The sequence below is a fragment of the Topomyia yanbarensis genome, chromosome 3 (assembly GCF_030247195.1).
Source record: "Topomyia yanbarensis strain Yona2022 chromosome 3, ASM3024719v1, whole genome shotgun sequence".
NCBI classification, from domain to species: domain Eukaryota; kingdom Metazoa; phylum Arthropoda; class Insecta; order Diptera; family Culicidae; genus Topomyia; species Topomyia yanbarensis.
Genome location: NC_080672.1, coordinates 365,015,488 through 365,036,170, shown reverse-complemented (window position 1 = coordinate 365,036,170; position 20,683 = coordinate 365,015,488). Strand labels below are relative to the sequence as shown.

Below are 20,683 nucleotides of genomic sequence, written 5' to 3'. Positions count from 1 at the left end.
CCCCCATCCCCCGCACATGGGTTTGTGCCGGTCACTGGCATTGTTAGCAGGTCGCTTGCTGTTCAATCGATCGATCTACCAACTGATCGATATCTCCGACCGCTCTCTCTCTCTCTCTCGCTCGGCTCGCTCAGCTTAACAACCGCAATAGCTTAGTCAGCTCATCGGCACAGGCCGGCATCAGGTCTAAGTAGCAATCATCGCGAGGTTTTCGCAGGACCTCCGCCAACATTAGCTGGTCGCGAGGCGCAGACAGTGAACTTTAGTTCCAGCCGTGCGGTCGTCTGAACAGGTCGTCTTCTCCACTAGCGATCGGGATCGTTTTCAACAAACAACCACAACAACAACAACAACAACTTGCAACACCCTTGTTTTGGATAGTTAACCGACCGGTAACCGCGTGGTCGATTAGAGCGAGTAATAAACAGTGACTGTTGGTAATTTGCTGGTCCAGATTCGAATGTTCGAGTGAACTAGTTTCGATTGTTTCCTGGGTGGAACGCGGGTCTCTTTATTACGTAGGAAAAAGCAAGTTCCTGACTGAGCCTCGAAGTGAAGGGGAAGAAGGTGAATGTGTTACTGAGGTGATTGTTTTGCATACTGGTCTGTTTTTAAAAGTGGGATAACAAGTGATCGCCAAGCCACTTCCCATATCAAGTGTAAAATCGAGTAGTGACAGTAGTGACAGGAAGAAGTGTAGGTGATCATGCCAAATGCTAGTGCCATGCAAGAATCCCAACTGAACGGAAGTAATCTAAGTGAAGTGAGCAACGGAAATGGATTCGCATCGTCGCACAGTGAAGGCAATGTCAATGGTTACCAAATCAACGGAATCAGTGAGTTGATGAAACGGAAATGTTCCTGCCAGAATGCCGCTGCCAGTTCCAGCGATAGTAATAACAATAAAGGTCAGTTAAACGAAGGTCCACGGTGGAGTGATTGATGTAACAGTTTTTGAATGCTGCGAGGGTTACGTCAATTGATCTGTTTTCGGAGATCAATCAAAGATCGTAGAAAGTGTTAGCATGTACCAACTGTCAAAATGAGGCACGGTTCGAAAGTCGAACCAGCCTCCGAATGCGAGTAACAGCTGAACGGTGAACTTGAAAATTGCAAGTCACTCTGATTTTTAATGCAAGTCATCTGCAAAAATCGAGCATGCACCGGTCTCGTGTGTTGACCACCTGCCAATATAGGTCTTGTTATATCGATATAAATCCGTTTTCTCATGCAAAATATCGCGTTTCATAAAATTCGTGATATATTTTTTTGCAACAAATGTAAATTAGCTCATGTTCAATGTTTATAAAGATTACATAACTGCACGTCATATCGGTCTATAATATTAATTTAACAAACTTTTTACGTAGACGCCTAGAGTAATTCTATTTTTATCAAGAATCGAAGATTGATCTTTGAAGCGTTTTAGAGAGAGTCATTGTGAGAAAAGATTTATAAACTCTTATCAAAGTTTAAAAAAACTGTGCTATATTTCTCCTTAGTGGGATCAAATTTTGGTAAAAACTCCAAACAATTTTTTGAAAATTGTTTGAAACCATATTTGTACGTGAAGAGCACATACCTGCAACTAAATTAGTTATGGATTTTCGTTTTAACTTCGTCTCATCAGAATCAGGCACTAGCTTCGAGACAGAACTAGCCTAGCGCCGGATTCTCATCAGCGTAATCAGAAATCTTTTTCTTGCGCGACATCACGTAAGACTAGGGGTCTGCTCAAGAACACAAATTCGTTTTTTCGGAGCTAGCGTCAATTCGGCGCCAGCTTAGTCATGTCGCTATGTTAATGTCGGATTCTGGTCAGACGAACCACCGTTGAGCAATGCTAAAATTCAACGCTTTTTCTTGAAAAGGGCGATACTAGCAGTGACACCATTCAAAGAAAATCAACAGTGAATATTTCCGGACTTGGTTTTATTTCCTATTTACGAACTATTGTGTTTTTTACATCCTAGATTGCATGATTCAGTGATCGAAACCCAAATCTTCCTATAGTATTTGAAATTATTAAAATAAAATTTGTTTTTGCTACTGAAATTGACAAAATGATAGTATCGCCCCTTTGGCGATTGTTTACTTTTTCGGTCCCACCTATCAGCATTGAAGTATCGCCCTTACGTTTTTTTACAATAACTACCGTTTTACTCCACCGATTTCGTCCGGGTTTTTTCAATAGTGATCATTGTTACTATTTACAGCTGGTATCAGCTTGATAATCCTAAAAAAAATACGAAAAAAACAGTTTCGCCTCTAAACTGCTAGCAAAAACAGTATCGCCCTGTTTCTTTGCATGGAGCGTGGAGGGCGAAACTTTAAATAAACAAACAAAAATACAGTTTCGCCCGTTGTATTTTTTGCTGTAGTTTAAAAAAGCAATATCGTAGAATCCAAATTTTTAGGTTAATTTGTTGCGTTTTAAAACTCTCATTCGCATGTATGAAAAAAGCCTTATGTTTACATTTGTAAGTATCGCCCTTTTCACAAAAAAGCGTTGAATTATTAAAAATCGAAAAAAATCAGTTTAGATTGTTTTGCATTTTTACATTTCTTATAAAAGAAATTTATAGAATTCACTCAAACTTTCAAGATTTTTTCCGAGGCCCGGACGGCCGACTTAGCTCAACGATTTGGGACAATGTCTGTGTGTGTATGTAACGGACAAACTCTCATTCGTGTTTCTCGGCAATGGCTGAACCGATCTTATCCAAACCAATTGCAAATGAAAGGCCTACTACCCAGACAGAACGCTATTAATTCGTTTTTGCTTATGATGTTTAGTTTCCAAGATATGGCTGTTTATAAGTGTAAAAATGGTGATTTTCGCAGTTTTTTGGGATTGTCTGTCGAAATTGACAACATAGATTAACATTTTTAATATTTTAGCTAGCTTATACAAATACCTTTCGAACGAGCTATAGCTCGTTGAAATCGGACTGCTATCAAGAGAGATATTCACTGAATTCGGACGAAAATTTATTACCATTTCCCATATAACTAGAATAAGACCAAAAACCTGCAATCTATTATTAACGCCAAAACTAATTTTAGGTCAATAGCATCTTCGGAGAATTTGATGGGTGCAATATTCACTTTCTTTTGAAATAATATTTTTTGCTGATAAATCCTCCTACAAGTGAGATATTTTCATAAATTTTCTTTTATGTGATTATATCGAGATGATGTCTTCAGCAAATTTGTAGGTTACTTTTGCGAACAACTCTACTGAAGACACCAAATATCTATCTTGAATACTTAAAAAGTTATGGTTTGTTGTGCGTGGATTACGCTTTGTCGCCTATTTATTATTCAATATAGTAATAATCCACTTAAATAGATTAAGTTTTGCTTTTTTGTGTTTCGAATTCATCTCGTCAGTAACTAGCACCATCTGGGTGCCTAGTTAGACGATGTATCTAAACTAGTACCCAAATTAGCACTAGTTAGACACAAAAAATTCCAAACAGTTCACACGAGATATGTGAACGCCTAAAGACAAGAGTTCGTCTTCGCTTTCTCGTCAGCAAACCAGAGCTATATTTGCTTCCCGGGACATCACTCGAGACATATGGCTTTAGGCGTTCGCATATGTCGTGTGAACTGTTTGGAATGTTTTGTGTCTAACTAGTGCTAATTTGGGTACTAGTTTAGATACATAGTCTAACTAGACACCCAGATTGTGCTAGTTACTGACGAGATGAATTTGAAACACAAAAAAGCATAACTTTATTTATATTAGATCTAGTGCCCTTAACGCGCAAAACGGTTTAGTCCAATTTTATTGCACTTAAATAGGCCAAATATAATTTCGAAAAAACGAATTTCGTATTTAATTTTTCTATCTACTATCGCTAAAAATAACGAGAAGTGGCAGCACTGCCGAATCTCTCGGAAGTGATTTTGTGTTCCTCCCATAGTTTGCAAAATTTTGCAGTGAAATGTAATATATTTGATAGGAAATCGAAGTTAATCGCTCGGTAGGTCGTTTCTCCTGTTGTGTTATGTGTTGGTAGGCAAAAGTATCGTTGGAATAGTGTAATTTAACGTAGTGATTTTATCGTCACATCACAATTATTTTACTATGTATGTGCGCGAGCTACCAAAAAAATGTTCCCACTTAGCATTGACAGCGCCATCTGAACTTGACTAGTTGATGCAACGATTTCACTGATTCCCAGTTAAACTCATTCCGGAACCGGTTCGGATATCTGAATAGAGTCAGTACCCGGTCAAAAAAAATGCGGACTAAGATCGTCAGGCGATTTTAATAGTTTGACTCAACTCGCCTGTGCTAATTGCCCCTAGGAACAAATGCTATTTGCGAATGCGATTTAAAGGCAATTTCAATACTTAGACGACAAATTTTCTGACGGCTGCAATGGACTTGGTTGTTTTTGCATTTTTCAAACATGGCGGTTAGTGTTATCCACATTATTCATATTATTTATCTTATTAATTCAATAATTTTTTTTTATTGCTTTATTCATGTTAATTGTTTCATTTGTTTTAATCATTTTATTAAATTGTTAGTTTTCCCAGTTCATATATTGTTCAGTTCCTTCATTTTATTAATTCGGTTTAGTCAGTTCTTTTAGTTATTGGATGACAGTTAGCTTGAAACAATTTAGTTTACTCTCTTAATTTCATAACTTTTTTAATATTGTCTGATTTTCATTTGAGCTAATTTGATTTGTTTTATTAATTTGATTTATATGAATCATTCTATCCATTTTATGAATAACTTTTTTTGTTTCATAATTGCTTTGATTTTTGGTTTGTTTTGTTATTGTTTTTTAATTTATTCAGTTTATTATACGTGTTATACGTGCAGGACTCGAGGCTGTGCTTGTCTCACATATAGTTGCTTGCCAGCTTTGCGTGCGTTTGGCAAATTAATGAATAATACAATAGTTATATGTATGAGAGGTATCTCATCCCACTGATGGGTGGATTAAATCGGTTTTATGTATACATGTGTGTATATATGTGTATGTGTTATGTGTGTATATGTACATATAAATGTTCAAAAAATGGTTGCATTATACACGGGATTGTTTTGTAGTGTACATATATAATCTATTAATGTGAAAAACTGATACTTCTGGATAGAAATCAGATCTTTCTCCAATTACAGCTCCTTGGAGATCTCCAATGGAACAACTTACACAAGTCCAACAGGCAGTGACACCAGACTAGGAGAAACGGAAGCGCTGAGGAAAACACGGAGTCTATTGGTTCTTTTTTATTATTTCCCCTTTTCTTTCTTAAATAAGCAGGAATTCAAGAAATGTGGATGAGAGTTAAAGGAGACATAAATGGAAGATATGAATGAAGGTAGAAAACTGAAAAATGGTAAGTTCTAGTACACATGTGTTATGTTATATATACAAATTGAACCATTATAATAAATACGCGTCGATTTCCTGCTTGAATGGAATCGAAAGTTTTACTGTAATGTTACAATCCAATTGATACAAACATTACAGTAAGGCGGGGCTAGTTGATGGAACGATGACCTCGGAACATGTCTGGCACTGTACACGAAATGGGTCATCGCTAAAAATAACCACAGAACAATTCTAAGTTGTCTAGATGAAACTTCATCACTTATCAGTACAAAAATTTTCATTTATGCGAATCTTCAGACAGAAATTTTCTAATTTATCGATGGATAGGGTAGACGAGCCGTTATTCATCTCATTAGTCGGGATATCACACTCTTTCGCGGATAACTCGGCTTTCAGTGATTGGAATGGTCTTAAATCGGTATCAACATCTTTGCTTCGTCTCTAAGAAGCAGTAGAATAAACAATCTCGCCTGGAAAATGTAAAATACTCCCGTTTAAGCGAAGCGAAAAGTCGAGTACAACGCACCCTTATTCGTCCTACCATTTGAGCCAATGCGTTGAATAGAGAGAGCAGATACTGCTCTAACTAATGTGTTCAAATGGGAAGGATGAATAGAGGTGCTAAGATGAATTAGGGCACAGTAACCCTATATCGATCGATCTGGAACATATTTCGGAAAGTAAAAAACAAAATAAATAACTCCAACAAATAACAGCGGCGCGTCAACAAAACGAGGATTTGGGTGTTCAGACCCCCCCCCCCAAACCAAAATTGATTGGATTGAATCGAAAAATTTATTGATGACGATTGATTTGATTCAATATTATAATAATAATTATATGATCAGTACATTGATAACCTGTTGTTTTAAATATCATGAGCACTTTTGAAAAATTGAGGGAATAGGATCCTTATCTGTAAATTCTGTAATTATTGGTCGGGATATCAAAGTTGTCTCATCATATCAAATAGCTGCATGAAAACATTCCAATAGAAACTCAATCCGGAGTTCTGAAATCAATCCTCAGATTTCCGGATGCACCAGATGTACCGAAATATGGACTGAAGTCAATTTTTTGTATAGGCAGCGAAGTTGGGATTGATTGATTTATTTATTTATTTATTTATTTCGTCAATCGATGTAGACAGGTATACTTACAGGAATAGTTCCATTTTTTCTTAATTACTAAACTATATACAGGGTGTTTGGTTCATGGTTAAGAATCTCTCGGGGGGTGATAGACTGCCATATTTGGAGAAAAAAATTGTTCTACACATACCATCAAATCTCAACCGTTACAGAGTTATTGAACTTTTTGTGTAAAAAACTTAATTGTCTTAAAATACCTCTAACTTTAAAAGTATAGTTTGTATTTTAAATATTTTAGTTCCATTCGAAAGGTGAGAAAATTTCGCATTGAGTAATGCCCTCACAAGTTTCAGCTAATGAGTTTAAGTAGCCTTTTCAAAGTAATTTATTGAAAATTAAACAATTTTAAACGATTTTTCGTTCATTTCTTGAAAATCCTAATAGTTAACCTCATCATTTTAATAATTCAGATTGTTAGTCTTGATGAGCTGCTTAATTTGTTCTTTGACATGATACACTTACATTTTCTTATTTTCACAGTTTTTCAACTTGGATATTTTTATCTCATTTTCACTTGTACCAGCTCTAATTGAAAAATTATGGCACTTATTGTACTTTTTTTTCCTTTTATTCGAAAGCCAGGAAAATTTTACAGTGAAAAATGTATTAATACCTTTCAGTTAAGTGAATTTAGTATTCTTTTAAAAGTAAATTAGTTTAAAGTTAGTGCTATTATTAGCATTTTCGTTAATTTTCTTAAAATAGTAAATAATAAGCATCACCATTATTATCATGGAAATAATGCATCTCAGCAAGTTCTACAGTTCTTTCTTTGACTCCATTCAATTATCTCTTTTGGTTTCGACGCAAAATCGTTTTTATCACATCGTTTCATATGCAAAAATATCGATTTCGAACCCACTACATTTGTGGCGTGCTCTTGCTGCGTTAACTATTAAATAGCAGCAAAATGAAAAGAGATATAGACAAAATGTCAAATAAAAAGTTATAGAGAACATTAAGGGGCATCAAATGAACAATAGTAATGATAAATTTTGTTGATAAATAATTAGAATAATTAAAAAACTCTCCAAAAAACACAAATTTTGAGTTATTTCTTTAGTAAAAAATAATTTAGTACACTTAACTAAAAGATATTTGTACATACACTGATAGGACATTTTCTCAGCTTTCCAATGAAATCTTGTAAATAACGATATAAAGCATATTTTTTAGATTAGAGTCTTTTAAGCACTTGCAAGTCGGTTACAGGAAAAGTATAGTAATGAAATTACAAAGAAATGAGAAGAGATAGAAATATGACGTCCAAGAACAAATTATGAATCGTCCTAAAACCCAACTTTTGGATAATGGATATTGCTATAATCATACTTCATTATTTCGAGAAAATCAGCAAAAACCTCCTCAAAAACACTAACTTTTAACTACTTTACAGCTAAAAGGTAATTAAAACTAATTACTTAAAAGATATGAGAACACTATTCAATAGGAAATTTTCTCACCTTTCGAATTGAACTGAAATATTTAAAATACAAAGTATACTTTTAAAGTTAGAGGTATTTTAAGACAAATAAGTTTTTTACACAAAAAGTTCAATAACTCTGTAATGGTTGAGATTTGATGGTATGTGTAGAACAATTTTTTTCTCCAAATATAGCAGTCTATCACCCCCCGAGAGATTCTTAACCATGAACCAAACACCCTGTATACGTAATTTTATTATGAATAAAGCAATTTTGATTTTTGTCACCAATTATATGAATAGGTAAAATAAATGTTCGAAAACAGTAATTTAAGGTCAAGATCATATCATTTCGAAACCCCCAATTTCTAGGATTTAGCATTTTTTCAACGAATTTTACAACGAAAAATTGCACACCATCTGATAAAATAATTTTGGCGTTATATCTTCCAAGTATGTATGGAGAATACATTCTTCAAACAAATTTAGTTCGAGACAATATCTTCAGCGAAGTTTTCGAGAGTGCTTTTACAAACTACTTTGTTGAAGACATGAATACTCTATGTGTTTGTTGTTGATATTAGTGTTTATGATCAATCTCTTCTACTTTTCATTAACAATAACATTTACATTTTATCCAGGGTTTGAGCTTGTGAGGCTCATAATAATAAGTTATTTTGAAAAGAAACTAGATTTACGAATTTAGTAAATATCATTTTTTAGCTCGATATACTCCTTACATATAGTATTCATACCTTCAACACAATTATTCTAAATGACAATCTCAACAAAATTTGCTAATGATGTAAAATCTACTACTATTTGTTTCTGATGAATTAATTCTCTATAAGTTACTTCTAGAAAATTAAACACTAAAATTACTATATCAGAAGATGCGCTGTGCTATGTTGGGAAACTTCTTCGAAGTTTTAAAACTTCAAAGGTGACAATTTCGTCATTGTGACAATAAGTTCGATTTTCACCAAACCGAACTTCTGGCAAAGCCGCGGACTTCAAGTAAGAAGAATCAAAGTCGTTCTACACTCGTCCTGCAGAAATTTATTCGAATACTGCTTATCTATTTTAATACAGTGAAAGCCCGATTTTAACAGCCCCCCATGTGGTCGACCTCACATGAAAATATGTTTGATGGGCTCTAGCAGACGAAAATGGCTAAATTAGATTAAATGCATTCTTGAAAATATTTTCCTTATGTTAATGCTAATGCTAAAATAGAAAATTCAATCTTTGTTGAATTTTACGCTGGAAGACCCTTTCAAGGGAAATTTATATCAAATAATCGATAATGGTTAGGAGTCTACGTCAAGGGACTAAAATAGAATATTTTAACAGCTTCGGATTATTGCAAAGAAATAAATAAATATGTCCCGATTTAGTCAATGTCTCCATTTCGTCAGCCTAAAATACACCATGAGGATGATAAAAACGGATATTCACTACAGTTATTATTCACTGTGTCATTGAAATTTGGCGAACCTTCCAAGGGTGTCCTAAATTAATCGGTGCATTTGAGGGTTTGTATATGATACGGTTCGAGAAAGTAAATAATAAATAGTAATAATAAAAACTTATTAAACAAACTTTCACTAATAATGTTGTTAATACTATAAAGTATTTAAAAATTTATCTTTTTAATGAACGGAGTAGTTACCTTTGCTCCACAATGCGGTTTATTTTTCGTGGCTTGCGGTATAGGCGGCTTCAGTCCAATGGTTAAGGAGGGCATCTTGGCAAAATATATCTGATGATTCACGATTTGGAAAGTGGAATTTCGTTTATCGAGAATGTTTTTTTGAGTAGCGTGGAGAACCATGAATAATTTGTCAAAAAGTACAATCCTCGAAATGTTGAAAAATATGCAAACGCTTTTCTACTGGAACACTTTCTGGTTGAATAGGGGGCACGTGCCTCCCCCTGGAGCCGCCAATGGTCTTGCATTGAACGCAAATCGCTGAACGAAAACCTGTCAAATAGACATTAGTTTGTAGCATTCTTTACTGATTTAGCCTTTCGGAAGACGCACAGCTCTGAACAAGAACCGCTGGTGCTCAAAGACGCTTTGGCTAAATTTGCTGAGCAGCGTGCACCCGGTGCACTACCGCGAGTTAAAAAAGGATATCGAAAAGTAAATTATTTTTTTGACTTCTTAGCCCAGCCCCTTTAGGAAAGTTTTCCCTACATAATGTATTGATTGAGGAACTTAGATATTTTATAAACACAGTATTAGTATTCATTTGTCAGTCTATTTTTTCGCTTTATCTTTCATTTAGTTTAGCCTTTGAGATTTCTCACACTGATGTTGCTCCATGCTGATTTGAGTGTTTCTCTGAGTCTTGCCAGTGTCTCATAAAGTATGTGTTATCAAAAACATCGCAAGAAATCATGTTCTAAATGTTCTCAATCGATATAATATCCGAAGAGAGTAATAAGAGTTATAAGAAATGCCTCATCAGACTGTTAGGTGGATTAAAAGCGTTTTTATAAAAAAAAATGCTATGCAAACTTTCCGAAGCCCGGAGAATTGATTCTCATATACTAATCGATATGATATCTCGACAAATTGGGTCAATCTTTTTTAGAGAGCAGAAAAAACGTTAAAAACACCCTGAGAAGGAAAAAATGTGCACAACCCTAACGTCTCACGGAACGGGTTTGGGCATCCACCCGACTCGCTAAAACCAAAGGTCTGCCCCAAAGGGAAAAAGAGCGTGTCCGGATAAGAATAAGAAGTGTGGCGCAACACAGATTCAAAATAATCTGCATAAGGTGTATGCATGTGTGTACAATAATATTTTTGGTGGAAAACGCTTTGAGAGGCTGAAAGCACTAGTTTATATATTCAAAACATTGTTTTAATTAATTTCGTTTTTATTAACCTCTTTTTGCCTTTCTCATATAGAAAGGTTATGCAATCACTCTGAAAAACGTCAACCTAATCCCGGCCCGGAGGGCCGAGTGTCATATCCCATTCGACTCAGTTCGTCGAGATCGGAAAAAGTCTGTATGTGTGTGTGTATATGTGTATGTATGTGTGTGTATGTGTGTGTATGTGTGTGTGTGTATGTATGTGCGTATGTGTCAAATAATGTCACTCATTTTTCTCAGAGATGGCTGGACCGATTTGCCCAAACTTAGTCTCAAATGAAAGGTGCAACCTTCCCATCGGCTGCTATTGAATTTTGTATCGATCGGAATTCTGGTTCCGGAATTACGGGTTTCAGAGTGCGGCCACACAGAAATTTCTCATAAAAACTATAGGAAAAATTAAAAATAGAATTTTTATTTTTGATGCTAAATGTATTCAAGGTGCATAAAACGTCGAGATTTGATGCAAACACGAAAAAAAAGACTTTTTTGGATTTTGCACATTTTTGCCTTTCTCATATAGAAAGGTTATGCAATCACTCTGAAAAACGTCAACCTAATCCCGGCCAAATTTTTTTTTCGACTCGCATAAGGTTTCTGGATTTTAACAGGGGCGTAGTTGATGGTTTACGGAGAGGGGTTACACCCCCCCTCTACTGTTCACTCCCCCCCTTTAAAAATCTCTTTAAATCACCCCTCAGACCACCACCCCATCCAGCCTTTATACCCCTCCCTTTCAACCCCATCATCTTTAAACCACCACTATATCACAAAGCATACCAATTTAAGCTGGGGAGTCGTTCGTTCATGGGACTTTCGCCCTCCTCACATACCCACCCCCGTATGACAAAATGAGTTAGCAAGCAGATAACATTGATCTAATGCTGATTAGGCTAATGGAGTATGATATTTTTTGTTTCAAGTGTTTCACCGTCGTAACGTAGCTCATCAAGTTCGTGGCTGGCATGCCATTGTATATAAGTGCAAAGTGTACTAAGAATGTAATGGACATTTCCACAATTATGTTGAACATGAAAAGCCTCCGTGCCATAGTTTAGAGAAATGAGAAAGGCACAATTGCACCGCTAGGCGGATTAAAACAGGTTTTTGGGAAGTGAATCAGTATTTACGCAATGTCGATCTTGCCAATCGTAAAACCAAAACTCTCGCTTTACGTATGCCTATACCTTATCTGGTATCATCTTGGGTTTTCACGTCATTTGCAGTTTGACAAGACCAAAATTTGACAAGACCATAATTTGATGTTGGAACGGTCTATCCCTGAGAATGATCATAGGAAGGGCAATCTCTCGGCTAAAATAACTACTCTTGCACAGAACCTGATTCCTCCTCGGCACTACCTTGCGGCATTACTTCGGGAAAAGGTTTTTTATGTGCATAGCACCCACGCTAGTCTATCTACTTTGCAGTTAGTTCCTTCATCAAGGTTAGAGCACCACTCCCCGACATACAACCAGTTATCGACCGTCCATACAAAGTAGGCCATTTCTATAGGGCAGTAGGAATGTTAGATGTGAGTCGAGAATTAGTGCTCTTCCTCTACGACGAGAATCTGGGCGGCAAGCTCCCTTCTCGTGCCATTTAGCACCACTTCTCGTTGAATTTGTTCCCGGACTTCTCGGTCTATTTAGCCCCTGACGATGGACCTTGCCAACTCTTCCGGAGAATTTCCCGACGAGAGAAGTTCTCCCGAAACCGAGCCAACCAACCAGGTTTAGAGGGCAGTTCGGCGATTCCGGTAGAGCAGAGCGTCCGGTTCGCTGGTGCCCCGACGACTCGCGACTGGTGGTGTCTCTTCGCAGTCTACTCAGTCTAGTACCCGTCGGTGAATCTAGCTTACGCCGAAGAAGAGTTCCCCGGCGAAGAAAGTTCTCCCGATACCGATTCTTCTTTGGTTCTAGTACCACCCTTTGGTGCTCCTCTCGTTTCATTTCCCCCCCCCCCCTTCCCCGATGAGCCATTCAGCTGCCGACTTTATTCTTGTTCGTGAACTACGCGTTCTAGTCCCCAACGATGATCTAGCCTACTCCGACAGAGAATTACTCGAGAGAGGTTCTCCCGAAACCGAGCGATAGATTTCTCCCGTTACCGATGTTCGTTTCCTTGAACCATTTAGGCTCCCTCTTCGTCCGGATCTACCAGATCTAGCCCCGACGGTGGACTTAGCCTACTCAACAGGCCAGCCGGTAGGTGCTAAGGTCCATCCAGCGATTCCGGGTGGAGCGTAGCTTCCGGTTCACTGGCGCCCCAACGACTGCTGGCTATTCGACGCGGTCTACTCGGTCTAATCCTCGGCGGTGAATCTAGTCTACTCACCCTAGCTGCCCGGTAGGGTGTCGAGGTCGGTCCGGCAATGCCAGTAAAGCCTGACGTCTTGTCCTCTGGCGCCCCGACGACCCGAATCCGGTGCTATGTAGCATACTATTCAACTGGTCCCCAGCGGCGAAATTTCTCTCGAATCCCGATTTGTGCTATCACGGCGCCAATGGTGGTACTTTGTTGGTCCCTTCGCCACTTCCTCTGCAGCTCGGTGAGTGTACTCGTAACCACTCTGTTGACAGCGTCCCAGTTATGCTTGTCGTGGCATATCTCTTCGACGATATTGTCAACTGTGAGTCCAGGCATACCCCTACGAGCTTCTTCGAACCTAGGGCATTCGAAGACCACGTGTCCCGGTGTCTCCTGCACAGTCGCACGCTCCGGGAAAAGGGGTGACGAAGTATGTCCAAACTGATGCAAGTACTTCCGGAAGCATCCGTGCCCGGACAAAAACTACGTCAAATGGAAGTTCACATGCACCCAAGCCGACACATTTGGGATGTGTCGGTGGGTCCACCATCCTTTCTCAGCTTAGTCCCACTCCCGCTGCTATTTAGCCAACGAGTCCGCTTGGACCGGTCTGCTTGCATTTCGTGTATTTCCCATGTCCTCGGCCAGAGTGATGCAAATGGGGATCATATCGGCGATAACGCATGCTGCCTCGGACGATATTGTTCTGTAAGCACTCACGACTCGTACGCCCGTCATCTGGAATGTTCTGTTCAGCTTTTCACAGTTCCGCTTGGCTTTCAGCGTAGCACCCCTGGCAGGAACCGCATATCGAAGTATCGATGACGAAACAGTAGATAGTTTCTCGGACAACCGACGTTTGGCATGATTCTCGCTGTTCGCCGACTTTTCACGTGCGTAGTCGACGTGGTTATTGAAGCCTAACCGGTCGTCGATTATAACTCCCAATTGCTTCAATGCACGTTTCGATGCAATCACGTGCCCTCCGACGTCGATCTGCATCGGTTGAACCGATCTGCAGTTGCTGACCAACAACACCTCCATCTTGTGGTGAGCTATTTGCAGCTTGATCTCGTTCATCCAGCTCTCGATCGCGTCTATTGTCTCCATCACCGACACCTCTGTGGGGAATAAAGCCTGGATGTACATAAAGCAAAACGCATTACGTGTTGGCGTAGTTTTATATTTAATAAGAAGCTTGGTGAATATGGGCATTTCATTTCCCTTCTGTATGTGCATTTGCCCTCGTATTGCATATTCTATACGACTTTGAAACGAGCAAAAACTAATACGAGCACTAATACCGCCAAATGTATCGCCGCTTGCTTTATACCTACGAGTGTATGTATGCGTTAAAAAATCACATCAAGCGAACGGGTACGAAAAGGTCCACAGCGTGCTTCGAGAAAGTAACATCCGAGTTCACAATCTACCTTTCGCTCACCTTCCTACCTGTGAGTGCATGTATGCGTATAATAATCGCGGTAGATTGAGCGAGAGCAATATTCTGTGAGTGCAAGAATCCGAAACTAGCATCGGGATAATAGCTTACCCATGTATGCGTGTGAGACTGTCCGATGTGTGTGGATTAGCGAAAGAATTTCAGCGTCGTTCTTCATTCACCCGATCAAGTTTACCGCGTATGGACGGCTCAATGGAGAGCGCTCATTAGCCTGGCAAAATTCACGACAACCTCCACTTCATCGAGTGTCTCACCCATTACCGTTAGTGACACGTCGTCCGCGAAACCTACGATTTTCACTTTCCTAGGCAGCTGCAGCGTTAAGACCCCATCGTACATCCCGTTCCAAAGGGTTGGACCGAGAATGGAGCCCTGAGGAACGCCCGCTGGGACACACAATGACTTATGTCCTTCGCTCGTCTCGTACTCTGCTCTGAAAGTAGCTCTTCAGGATCTGGCAAAGATAGTCGGGAACCCTCATTCTATGCAGCGCTGCAGCGATGGTTTCCCAACTGGCACTGTTGAACGCGTTCTTCACATCTATCGTGACCACAGCGCAGTATCGATCTCCTCATCGCTTCTGTTTAGATGACTTCTCAGCAGAGCTGCAAATTTTCAACAGTTTGTTTTGAACTTGAAGGAGGAAAAAATCTCAAATCATGGCCTACTATGTTCAACTCGCAGTTGTTCGTTTCCATTCTTCATTCAAACAGGCGACCGGCTCAATCATTTTCCATTCATTTTCAATTTCATTGACCCTGTGAATATCTCTTTACTGGGGTATTGACTAGGTTTTTCCAACAAAACTACTCTGAACATAGTTCTTACTGTCCATGTAAGCTTGAAAACGCAAAACATGTTGACATTTAACCTATACTGGCCTCTACAGAGCAGATGGCAGCTTTGGTTGGTGAATGAAAAAGCATCGATTTGAAATGAAGACGTACGATTCAGTTATGAAAATCCCGCCAAATGGAAAGTGAATGATTGAGGGAGGCTTTGAATTTGAATCATGGTTGGGTTTGATTGAACTGAAAGTTTGCATTTGAAAATGAAAATTTGCACCACTGCTTCTCAGCACTCTCGAGCACTGTCTGAATTGCACTGGACAGTCCGCGCTCACCTTCCGTGAATTTCGTCAACCTGTTAAGAATGATCCTTTCCAGGAGTTTTCCGAGTGTATCCAGCAGGCATATGTGCCTGTACGAGGTCGGGTCGCCAGGTGGCTTCCCTGGCTTCGGCAGCAACACCAGCTTCTGGACCGTCCACATTTCGGGGAAGTTGCCTTCATTTAGGCACTTCTGCATCACTATCCTGAACATGTCCGAATATGCCAGGATCGCAGCTTTCAGTACCACGTTTAGTATTCCATCCGGACCAGGGGCTTTCTTTGATTTTAGGCGCTTCGATGCTTCTGCTAGCTCGTCGTTAGTCACTTGCCGATCCGTGCTTGTTCCTTCTTCTTCGCCGTACGGTGTCGGTGGCCATATAGTTGGATCGTGCTGCGGGAAAAGACCCTCGATGATTATCTTCAGCTTTCTCGGACACATTTCGGCTGGCGTCGTCGGACCCTTCATTTTCGCCATCACGACTCACCCCAGGGATTGGCGTCTACTTCTCGGCATAGCTCCTTGTGGCACTCTGACTTGCTAAGTCTGATCTCTCGTTTTAAAGCGGCCCTAGCTTCCCGAAACGCTGCCTTACGCTCTTCTCTATCTCTTCTATATCTCTATCTCAGACCAACCTCACACCTGCATTTCCTTCATCCACTCCGTATATCAAAATAAGTTAAATGTTTCCCGATGCATCCTCCCCCTCCTACAAACATTGAACTCACGCTGATTAAGCTATTTAAACAGTAGGGGGATCTGGGCCAAATCGGACCTAGTATGGATTTATGAGTTATAGAACTGAAATGTGTCAACCGAATCACAAATATGTTTTCCTAAAAGCCTGATCAATCGCGCATTTTTTTTTTTTTTCTAAGGCGACTTTTTTCGATCTTTTACCGTATTGTGTATAAACGGTACTGCGCAAAAGTACATTAAAGATCCGAATTACCCCAACCCTGTTCCAATTCGGACCACCCATTTCTTTTCGATTTCTTGCAATAGAAATGAATTCCTATTGTGGCTTAAGCAACAGTTGATATTCTCGCCCAAAACCGGGTATATATAAAAGATATTATTCGGGAGATTCAAAATCACGATAATGCACTTGATTTAATTAATTGCTGTTGCCAACAAAAATCTTGTTTCTAAATTTTTTGTCGTGACTAACGACTTACCTTTCAATATAGGGGCCCCTTTTCAAAATTTCGGAAGAAAAAAGATGTAAGATTTTGAACGCTTATATCTTTTGTTGTTCTGAATGGATTTAATCAATTTATTCGGCATTTTGTCGAAAATATTTGTACCAATATTGTATTAAATTTTGGAATATGTAGGACATTCATTATCAACGGAAAAATAATGTTTTGAAAAATCTTTCGAAAACGACTCGGAAAAGTGAAAATTTTCAGCCCATCCCGCACAGAGCCGTGAATATGGTACACCAACCGAACAATATAATGATGAAAAGTTTTAAATATAGGTCCACTACATGTTTGTTCCTATGATTATTCGTATTGGGTTGCTTGACGAGAGTAGTTGGTGGGGGAAAGCCGGCATATTCGTTTTGGTTATGAAATTGGAAAGGGACCATCCATAAATTAGCATTATATGGGGAGGGGGGAGCATTTTATTTTGTGATGATGTGTGACGACAGGGCGGTAGGGGGTCATGCCATGCTACGTAGCTTTTTTCAAGGGGAATAACCAACATCGTATTTTATTTTTTTTAAGTTTGCGGGGACAAAGGGGGGAGAGTTACCGTCAAGCTACGTATTTACCAGGGGGGGGGGGTATTTAGAGATTTGTGACGAAATGCTACGATGGGGCAGGGAGGTGTTAAAAATCACTCAAAAAATGCTACGTCATTTATGGATCATCCCAAACCGGACGGAAATGAAAGAAAGCAATAGTAGTGCATATTAGCGAAAGCGTTACGTACATTAACAAGTTTTTGCAAATCCTTCCAAGAAAATCAGTGAATGTGGCAACTTTACCACTTAGCGAAAGCTACACCAAAACGAATGATGAAAATATTTTCATTTATCGCACAAAAGGAGGGCCTTTCATCTGCATCGAAAAGTTAATAAATTGGAACGCCTTGATGCAAAGCGTGCTCATTCGGTGTGAGCTGCGAAAGGGAAATGATCAAATGTGTGTACGCAGTAAAAACAATCGTCGGCAAGGTTTGAATTGTTTCAAAAGATTCTCGTCTTGTATCAACATAGTTATCTATAAACCGTCCTGGGTGTTGTGATCACACTTCGAAGTCATTTCAAATCTTGCAACTCCACTCCACTCCACTAAAACACTTCAGAACCCTCCCACCTGTCATACATGTACAATGTCTGCTTGTTGAAATCATTATATGAAATTATTGACCTGTATTCAATGCGGAGAACTCGGCAATAAAATTGTTTTACTGAATATGCTAACGAACGGAATCCCCAGGAAAATTTCGCTGAGCCCGGTGAATCGAAATGCGTAAAATTTAGCCATTTGAAAGAGATACAAGCAGAATTATAAGAATATGGTCATCGCGGTTATGTCCCGGACATTACCCGCCCCTAGTTCTTCGCTAAGCGTGTTCATTTCTGTACGCTAGGCAAAAGATTCTGATGGTTGTTTCGAGAGATTTTAACATTAATATTTCAAAGCAAGAAAAAATGAAATTTGTTCATTTCATGAATGAATGTCTTAGAATCCAGCGTATCTTCTATCAACGCAGACGCCAACAACAAAGGTTCTTTTCAGAACCACCATAATTATTATAAAGAATAACTAGAAACATTCCCACATATTACATTGAGTATCATTCGATTTGAATTACAAGTCAAACGAGTAGTCACGACACTCCGGTTATGTCCTAGACATTACCCACCCATCTTTTCAAAATATTAACATATTTATTTCGTGGACTTGTTGATTTTTCTCGGTGAAAATGAGTTGCAGTTAGTCTGCTCTCCTGGTTTTCGATTCTTTCCAAAATCCGGGTGTTGGCGAAATCGAAGATGTGTCCTTCTTTCAGCGTGTGTTGGGATAAACCAGTTCTCGCATCTTTTTTCTTCGCGTCGTTCTTGTGCTCCGCTACTCTCGTTTTCAGCCTTCTTCCCGTTTGTCCTATATACGTTTTGCCATCGCCTGGTCCACACGGAATCGAATACACCACGTTCTTCTGTTTCCCTGGTGGGATCGGCTCCTTCAGCTTAGAGATGGCTGAAGAACAGTAAGCCGAAACGTTACGTGTAAAAATGGGAAAATTTGCAGTTTCATTTTCACCGAGAAAAATCAACAAGTTCACGAAATAAAAATCTTGTTTTTCGGCTTACACATTTTTCAAAAAAAGCGCTCCGAAGCAACATTCGCGTGTGATAAGAATGTAATAAACATTTCCACAATGTTATATTATGTAACGTAACCAGGTATTAAATCATAGCTTGGATAAATGAGAAAGGCACAATTGCACCACTAGGTGGATTAAAACAGGTTTTTTGCAATAAATCAAGATTTTGAGACTGTACAACAGTTTTCAAACATTGTTTGTTTACTAGGTCGCTTGAAAAGTTCACAGCAGCACCGTGTTGCCATCGTCACTAGCGTTTTATTGTCGACATCTGTCTCTATATTCTCGCTTCGACAACCAGGGGTATACAGCAAGAAATATAAGACTACATTCTAAATATAACGGACTTTACTCCAATATACAGTGAAACGAACCTGTGAACCATACCGAACTTATTACGACTGTATCACGGAACGATAAAATGGATTCCTTAGGGGGTGGAAAGAACGGAAAACACTTGGTGTATATCTACCTACCTACATACTGATTCGCAATTCTGTGTATATTGACCGTGGGCAAGGATGTGTAACGAACAACCAGAATCATCGGCCAGCTTAATGCTGAAGGCGATAAAAGTAAAAACCACACACACACACGCATTCTCAAACACAACGTGCCAGTTAACGAGAAGAAAGAAAGAGCAAAGCTTAAAAGCTTTCCACTTGTGTATGCAATCCATCGCCATTCAGCGGAACGTGCAATCGACGTGTTGTTCTTCGTGGAAGAACTACTTGAAAGTAAAAGTCTACACTTACCTTAAAGAAGCACCAGAGGGTGAAGTAAAATTACTACTTTCTATTCTATTCTCACATCGTCGTTGATTTAAATAATAATAAATATTAAAGTCATCATTCTTACGGTAAATAGAGACAGATAAATGTACCCTGGGTCAACCGTCCTAATCTAAGCAGGCTTGAAAATCCCCTATGATAAATCGCTCATCGTTAGCATAATCTCCGTTCCCAGAGCACGTACGTCACAAGCTCTACCGACCAGGAGCCCCCATCGGAGCGAACCAGCTAATGCAGCCCCACTGCTACCACCCATACACGCACGCCCCTTTCCATTCATGTCCTATCCAACGTCCAAGCATGCGGGTTCCTACAGAATATCCCACCTTTGCTACAACACTCGGAGGGGGGGGGGGTCTACCCTAGAGCATAGCATGTATACATATCTTCGAAATCAGGGAAGAGTCAAACGGTAGCTGGCGAGAGAAGCTTGCTTCGGCGAGTTGGTGCGATGGTGGGTGAGGTGATTCCGGGTAGTTCCCAACAGGCAGCAAAAAGCAGATGGCAAGCGGTCGAAGCAAAGAATGAATGGGGAAATTCGAGCGTGACATGTTTGAGTCACGAGCGGTGATTTTCTGAGGGCAGTGCTGGCAGGAATTATTTGTGTTGTGATTATGTTCAAAAAGCCATTAGCCACAAAATATCGGAACAAGTTAGTAACAGTTAGTCTGGGCTGAGAACAACAAACTTAAACTCAATCGACACAATCGATGAAGGTGTGTCAGCCCCATTCGAAAAACGTTAGATTGGGAAAATGAGTAATTCATATCTTAACTGTTATATCCACTTACGGTATAACGGTTATTAGAACAATAGATTATATTATCACCATATTTCGCATCACCT

The 20,683-nt window shown here is 39.3% G+C and overlaps 1 protein-coding gene across 1 annotated transcript in view; it reads left to right on the top strand.

Annotated features, from left to right (window-relative positions):
- The first annotated feature begins 281 nt into the window (after positions 1-281).
- LOC131693019 (GTP cyclohydrolase 1) overlaps positions 282-20,683 on the top strand; it is a 105,540-nt gene continuing 85,138 nt past the window's right edge. The window contains exon 1 of the mRNA XM_058980482.1: positions 282-908. Within this exon, the coding sequence (XP_058836465.1) occupies positions 707-908 (202 nt within the window). The 5' untranslated portion in view covers positions 282-706. The remainder of the gene's footprint in view (positions 909-20,683) is intronic.